The following is an 8435-nucleotide window of genomic DNA, read 5'->3' on the forward strand; positions in this document are numbered from 1 at the left end:
CTCCACACAAAGCTACTAGTTTATGAACCCAGCAGTTTTGGTTCAGGTAACTGATGCTTGATTTCTAAAAATTCTAACTAGACCTCAGTTTTAATTTATTTTATTTTTCATACATCAGGCAGTAAGCAGAGGATGATCAGGACCAGCACTGAATGCAGAACCTCTCCATACTAAATTCTTTCCAGATTGCCCTAAAGCCAGATCTGCAATAGACTGGAACTCTAGATGGTATATTGTTGAACAAGAGTCCTGAAGGACATCATTCTCACCTTCACATCTACAGTCAAAGGCACAGAATAAAAATGAAGATATATGCAAATATTTGGTTTGCAATATCTAAAACAGAAAGAGCACAAAGTTAATACATCTAATCTATTTTTGTTACCTTATACCACAGTTGAACGTAAAAGTCTAAAATTAGGCATGCATCTCAATTTGAAAGCTGCATCCCTCAGGCTTAGCAGGAATCACTTAATTTCTGTTCTAATGACACAGAGAACTTAGCTGTGTACTACAAAAGACATATATGCCTGGAGACAGCTGTACACTGAAATCTCTAATGAAATGAAGCAGGGTAAACCCTCTCAATGGAGCCAGAAAAATTCCATCACAGCAGAAAAATTTCACTGAGCTTCTATCAAAAGTTTATCACACAAATGTGATACACTTCCCTACCTTCTCCTGGTTTCTTTTCAGTCTTTGCATTGCACCAGTCCTCACATTTCTGTCACATCCCCAAGACCTTTACTTCATTATTTCCACCATCGCAATTAAGTTACAAGTATGTCTCAACACACCTCACAAGAGCTAGCACTGTTTCACAAAGCAGCAATGTAAGCAGGTACTAACTGGGGTTACTGCCACAAGCTACATGAACGAGGAAAGCCCAAGTCTTCAGAGGCTGCTCAGCTCCAACCTGAGCTTAGAGGCTTGCCTCGATAGCAGCTCTGCACATTCCCACTCAGCTCCCACACCATTCCAGAATCCTCCCACTCCTTAGCTGCCACACAGGGAGGAGAGCTCAGGAAACTCAAGAGCAGGTTCATATACCCAGGCTCATGCAAAAATGCCACTGCCAGCACTTTTCTTCCAAACACTACTGAAGAAGGGTGGAAAGTTCTGTTTCTTTTGGACTTTCTGGTTATGTCATTTGTCTGGGAAGTGGGTCCTCATCTAAAGAGAAGCCAAACCCTGTCACCCACATCTACCGACAGGAAGCAGTCAGAAGCCTGGTTATGATGAAGCCTGGTTATGATGCCTCTCCCAGTGCAGAATGGGAAGAACCAGGCTCCTAAGAGATAACAAACCACCCCACCAACAGCAACTAAAGCACCTCCTTGTATGCTGCAGCTTGGCTGTCAAACTTGCACTGCCTCTTGTCTTCCCACTTCCACCATGGGCCGTCAAGAATTACCTGTTGGACAGCTGAACAGCTTCAAAAGGAAAAGCAAGAAGTAAAGATTATCTTGTCTGGGAAGGTTGCTGTCCTGGGAACAGAGATGGGCACAGACACTCCCTTGCACTGCAAATTGGTCAACAGCTCCCACACTAAGCATCCATCCCAATCTAAGACACCAAGGTCTCCTCACATATTTCCTAGGAAGCCAAGGTATGAAAAAAATCCCAGGCTCTATTCCACTGGAAAGTATTGTCAAGAGTTCTGCAGCACATTTGCTCCACAAAGTTTTAATTTGCTCTGAACCTAAGTAGTTTTCAACCCTACTGAGACACAGCAAGTCCAAGCTTCAATATCAATCCAGAAAGCACACCACACTGTTAAACAAGCATCTCTTGTATTTTATAAAATAATTGTTTAGCTCTACCAAACAACACCGAGGTATTATCTGATTCTTACAGCCTTTCCAGAGTCCTGTAAAGACAAAGAAAACCAGAATTTCATAATATCTTTAATAAAAACACAGCTTCCAAAAATTCTATTCATCATTAAGTGGGGGGAGGGAACACAGCTGAAACAAGTACTGAACAAAATCCTTGAGCATTAATTCAGTTATGGATTTCATTCAATTGTCAAAACCTTTCAGATTAAAAGGATCCTTTAGCAGTCTGAGCGATGATTTCTTTATTATTTCTTCACCAGCATTCAGTACAAAATATCAAACACAATTACAACAAAAAAAGTTGAAGAACATTTAGTCCTCATCTGATCTGAAACATGTGCACAAACACAATAGGCATTAATTTCATCACCCTGACAGCAACTGGGATAAGATGCTCAGGGTCAGAGAGAGATGAGAGCATTCATCATATTGAATTACCAGTCCTTTCAGCCCTTCAACTGTTCTAATCACACACATATTTGCAGCCATCCTGGTTTTCACATTCTATGGCAAGATTCAACTGTTTTATGGCCTGTTTGAAATGGAAGAGACCAGACTTCCCTGACACAGTAAAGGGAAAAGTAGTAACACAACCACAGTTCATCAGCTACTTGATGATTCAGAAACCAGGGGCCAAACCAACTATTAGCATCCGCAGATGGAAGTCCTTTGAAGTGCATGAATTGTACCTGTTTGTACCAGGGACTGCTCTAACTCATCACTGATAAAATTAACATCCTTTGCTCTCTGAGACTCTCTTTGCATAGAATTCTTTTCACTTTATACAATATTCCTCCTAGAAAACAGGACTGTAGGGCACCTGCATCTTACAGCACGATAGGTGAGAAGCAACACAGGGTCAAAGCAGGGACGTTCTCTCTGTGCCACTTTCCAATACCACTTCTATATATTTCATTACTCTGAGTATATAATCCTAGAGATTATTGAGGAGCACTGTCACAATGCCACAGATTAATTATTTCATATATCTATAGCTGCTTAATAGAATTCATGGATGCCCACTAAACTGTAATTGCACTGACAAATTTACACAACATTACAGGATTTCACTTTATAGTCATATTGGCTTTGTCAAGTTTACCTCACAGCACTGGGACGTTGTTGCTGCTTTCTGTACTTTCAGTACTGGTTCTTCAGTCTTCTACTGCCAACTCTTGCATGACAGTCAGCAAAAAGGACTATTTTTGGCAATTTGTTAATGAATTCTAATATTATTGGAATACCTAAACTGATGCCAAGTAAGCTTGAGTTCTCTTAGGCTTTGTAAAGCAAAATTGTTTCAGTGGAAGAAAGACTGACCAAAACTTAAAAAGAGAAAGTATTTACAACTAAATACTTTTTTACTTACCAAGTAAAAAATTTTTACAGTTACTTCATGAGCCACTCTCTAGGACCTGAAATATCCAGAGCTCACAGCAATTATAGCTCTGGAACTATTTTATATCTCAAGCCAAATACTTAAGAGAAAGACTAGTATTTCAAGATTTTCTATCATGCAGATCAGGTTATCACCTCAGATACATTTCAAAACAGAGGAGTTTGCTATAAAGACAAAAAGTCTTCCTAGCATGAACTACAGTTTTTGTTTTTAAAGAATTGGCTAGGAACTTCCAAGTCAAGAACAAAGAAAAGAAGAAAAATACACTTGTGCATGCAGCTGTGAGGGGGAGACAGATGTAGATACTTAATGGATCAACAGCAAATTATAGAGAGAAACATCACCTCTTGACAGATAAATAAATGGAAAAAAAATACCACAATAGACTAGTATTTGAATCAAAATATAGTCATCCATGTTTAAGATTGTAACCAACTCTACCCCATTAATACCCACTCACATTACTGGGAATTTTGGAAAATTATTTTAAGACCAGACACTTCAGATAACCGCAAATGGTTCAGCACGTTCTTGTATTGAAAAAACACAAATACCTTAAGTATAAAACCAAAGAATGCTAAACAGTACATAACATTAAAGACATTTTAAATACAGTAAGACAGCAACAGTGTTAACAAAAAGTCACTTAAGCATCTGCAGAATCCTAACGACTTGAGTGAGACTACCACAAGTTCCAGTATTCTGATGAATGAGGTTGTCTCCTATTTATTCAGTTACAAAATAAACATCCCAACACACTTCAATCAATTGAATAAATTAATAGACTTGAAAGAGATGCAGAATTCCCCCCTCCCATGGCTCTTATGGTGCCTTAATGCTGGTAGAGCCCTACAGTTGCCTTTATAAAGCTACTATTTTTGCTGGTTTATTGGAATTAAGTTTAATGATGCTACACTTCTGCATCTAAATGCATGCCTTAAGACAGCCCATCCACAGCAGGTCTCAGGTTACCATCCCAATCTCACACACTCAGGCACATGGTTAACTTTCCACTGTGAGTTTCAAGTTAAAACACGTGCAGCATTCACTAGAGTAGGTCTAAAAGGACACCCTGTTTCTCTCCCTTAAAAAAGTGGGGACTATCTTCCAGTTAAATGACACATGGATTTTAAAGGTTACAGCTTTTACCTCTCCACACATGTATTGTATTTTCCAAGCTTTTATTTACCTTCCAGTCATGGTTACTATTTTATTTATCCTATGACATATGCCTCCTCTTCCTCCACAATTTCTTATCATTATTTGTTGCTTACTGTGATAAAGCATCTCTGTTTCAATATTCTCCTTATTGATATCCTGTTAGTGGCTTATAATTGATCATCACTGTTTTTCTGTTTGTATTAAGTTTATCAATGCAATGAAACAAAGGTCAACAGATGATGCCTACCTTGCTGTTTCTTTTAGTTAGCATTTTCCTTTCTTTAATGTCAGGAATTTTTTGGATAAAAGTTCTTTTTAAAAATTCTAAGTGTTTGCTACTGCACACCAATTGTAGGCACCTTGAGTAGTTTTTCCATTACAATTTATACAGTGATTTTTGGCTCTCATTCTTAGAATAGGTCAAGTTAAACTTCTATACCACTACTTTCAGCACTTAATGACCAAAGTGTGTTACTACACGAGACACTACATAAAACAGAAGGCAGCTAAAATCTCAAAGTACCTGTGAACTACTGCTCCTTCTTCCTTTTTTTTTTAACATATCAAGCAGAACACAAGTTAGCTTATTTGGACAAGAGGTAAGGTGAAGCCACATAAATTACAAGCTGAATCAAAAACTATAGCAAAAAGAAGATCTTGCGTAGTTTTGTATCCGTTCTATTTACTTTGATGTCAAACTGTGCAACTCTTGTATCTTTAGCTGGCTTAGTGGTTTTCCCAAGAGTCAGTATGAAAGCAAGGCCTACGACTGCACTCAGGAGTAGAAACTAGGGGAGATCCAGCTTGATTCTGAAATAAATGCTTTATTACAGAGTGGAAAAAGGCCTTAGCCATGAATATGAGAAGACCTTATTTGTATTAGCTCTGTCATCTGTCAACATGTATTGCTATTCTTTGCTCTCAAGCACCTAAAGCTGACACTATCCTCAAACAGCCTTCTGTATATTAAAAATTTTTTGACGGTCATGTTTAGACACAGGAAGCACCTGTCATTTATTATTTTTTACGTGCACAATTAAAAGTCTCCTTGCCTACTTTCCAAATTACAGACAAATACAAAACCTCTCAAACACTGAGCACTTTGTGAGGTATTATCACCTGAATGCAAATACTCCTCTGATCATACAAGAGAGGCCTCCAATTTCAACTTATTAACCTGAAACCGAGATCCTGAATAATCACAATCCATGACTGATCCAAAATTTAAGGGCCAAAGACTGACATGAGGCAGACTGCACGAAAACTAAAAATCTGTAATAACGGAGAGATAAAAGTAAGCTATTTATTAAAAACCTGTACGTGTATTATGTACAATTACAGCTGATGACAGCTTTCTCATCTGCTGCCAATTTAATGCTACAGATGTGCAGCACAGGCCACAGAGGTTCAAAGTGTGCAAAGGCGGCTGCCATTCAAGTGCTGATAGAGCACGACCGGTGTCGCATCTCTTCCGTTTCCCCGACCTGCAAAACGAACACAACACCAACACTCCGTGAAAAGCATCACCAGAGGAGCAGCGGCGGCTGCGGAATGAGGCGGATCCTCTGCGGCCCCGGGCACAGGCCACGGCCGCACCTGCCCGCGGGCCCCACGGCGGGCGGCCCGAGGGCGCCGGGGGACGAGCCCAGAGCCGGCACCACCGCCGGAGCCCCCCTGCCCTGCCCGGCCCAGCCCGCTCACCTGCACGCCCGTGTAGTTCTCGAAGAAGAAGAGAACCATGCTCTGGTAGATGGTGTACAGCCGGTCATCCACCTCGCGGTAGAAGCGGGCGGGCAGCACGGCGGAGAGCAGGCGCCAGGCACCCCAGGCCAGCATGTAGGTGGGCGCCGTGCCCATCATGACGGCGGCGGGCAGCACGTAGCGCATGGAGTAGGTGTGCAGCACCAGCGACAGCAGCATCTTCCCGCTGCCCCCGGCCTCACCGGGACACCCACATGGGCGGCGCGCTCACACACAGCCCCGCAGCCCCGCCGCCCGCATCGCCCGCCGCGCCGGGCACACCTGCCAGGCGGCCGCGAAGCAGCAGCGGCGGCGGCCGGGAGGGACGGGGACAGAGAGCGCGGCGTGAGAGGGCACCGGCTCACGGCTCCCCCAACTCCGCCGCCACCATCTTGCCCGGCGGAGGCGGAGCCGCGCCGCAGGAAGGCGGCCCCGGCCCCCGGCGCTTCCGGGCGGGCGGGAGGGGCCGCGCTGGCGCCGGGCCGGGCCCGGGCCGGGCCCCACGAGTAGGCTGGCCTGTGGCACCTGGTCTGTCCGCGTCCCCTGCCCCGTCCCGGCCGCATCTCCATCACTCCCCAGCCAGAAGCCGCAGCAGTGGGGGCGGGCTGCTCGGCTCCCTGCAAAACGAGGCACATGCCTTTATAACTGATGAGCTTAGTTTATATTCATTATATCTTAGCAAAGGTTAGAAGAAAATGTAGTCCTTTTTCCTGGCCGTCCCCCGCCCCCTCCCCACCCCCGCACTTTCGGCCTATGAGTCCAAAGTGGAGCACTAAAATGCAGCTCTCCCTTTGCCAGAGCCAGGCACAGCGATGCCCAGGGTTTAGGAGGCGTTTCACGTGCCCCGCTTGGACGCGTTCTCGCACTAGCAGGCAGCTGCCTGCCTCGCCTCTCTTCTCTCACCCTCGGTCCCTGCCCCCCAATACCCTGTTGGCAGCAGAAGCCAGAGGCACCATCTGCTTTTGAAGAAAATGCAAGAGGTCTTTCAGAAAACAGTCTAATAACCTTTCCAGAAGAAGTTGCTTATTGAGATCTAGGCTGTAGTGAAGTGTTTATTCCTTGGTGTCTATCCTGAAGCTTGTGGAGTTCTCACTGTTTTGAAAAAAGTGGGTGCGCAATACGTTCTGCTAAGGTCTGTTTCCTTTGCCAGGTTTTAACTGGGACAAGCTTTGTCCTTAGCTGTTGTTGACCTCCTGCTAGCTGTTTTCTTGTGTGTGTTGAAACTGGCATCCTTCAGTTCATTAGTCTTAGGTATAAAAAGACATGTCTTTACCAGTTTTAAAATGTTTCATTTTTATTCCTTTGTATGTTTTCCCCCATATTACAAGGACTGCCTGTATTTTCCTTGCTGTATTTTACATCACAAGTTTTCCTTTTTTGTTACTGTTTGAATTTTATTTTTTCCTTCCAGTTTATGCTTTTCAGCATTCCTAATCTTTTACCATCCCATACCACACACACATGCCCATGTTCACACACTTTGCTTCTGCTTTTCTTAACTGGATATTTTCTTCAGGTTCTTTTAATGTATTTTCTCTCTTTGTGAAGTATATGTTATCTGACATATAGATACCATTTTAGTGACATAAAAGGTACAGAGTTCATGTACTTGGGCTTAGGACTTGACTTACTAGTGTAATTACATCAGTATGATGTCGTTATATGGGGTTGTAATGTCTGCAACTGAATGAAACTCAAACTTTTCCATTCAAAAAACAAATATACCACAGTGATGAGATCTGGGACGCTGCCACCAAGTCCTTGCTTTTCTTGATTCATAGCTGCTTTTTATTGTAGATCCCTCTGAATTGTGCCACAGGAATTTCAATACCGGTCTTTCACATTATAGACATCAGAGGCAAAATAAGAAGAATGTTCTGGTATTTGGTACAATTTGTCATTTCTAGGCTTATGAAAGCATAGGCCCCAATTACACCTTCTTTAACCAAATTGCTCTCTGGGCATTTTACTTTCAGGTGGAAGAAGAAAAATCGCCCAATTTAGGGCAATTAGTACTCCAGATATTAAGACTTCAAATCTGTTTTTATTTTTTTCTGCATAACAACCTTGACATCTAAAGGAATAATCAATGTTTTCCCCCTGAAATTTTGGGAGAAAAGCATTGGTGAGCCATCTTTAAGGTGCTCAGTCTGTTTTGTGTGAACATAATTATTTCGTATGAACCTGATTATTCTAGTGTTAGGATTTTTCTGCTGGTGGTTGCCACACCTAAAGTAGCCAAGCTCATGAAGCTCTGGGAAAAAAATCAGATGTTAATTTGATAGTGAAAAATACCT

General features: G+C 42.7%; 1 protein-coding gene across 1 annotated transcript in view; it reads right to left on the bottom strand.

The window, feature by feature from the left end:
- The window catches only part of AGPAT5 (1-acylglycerol-3-phosphate O-acyltransferase 5), a 54446-nt gene extending 47905 nt beyond the window's left edge, over positions 1 to 6541 (bottom strand). Inside the window, exon 1 of the mRNA XM_059842773.1 lies at positions 6100 to 6541. Coding sequence (XP_059698756.1) covers positions 6100 to 6318 — 219 coding nt within the window. The 5' untranslated portion in view covers positions 6319 to 6541. The remainder of the gene's footprint in view (positions 1 to 6099) is intronic.
- Positions 6542 to 8435: the final 1894 nt, after the last annotated feature.

The sequence above is a fragment of the Haemorhous mexicanus genome, chromosome 3 (assembly GCF_027477595.1).
Source record: "Haemorhous mexicanus isolate bHaeMex1 chromosome 3, bHaeMex1.pri, whole genome shotgun sequence".
Lineage (NCBI taxonomy): Eukaryota > Metazoa > Chordata > Aves > Passeriformes > Fringillidae > Haemorhous > Haemorhous mexicanus.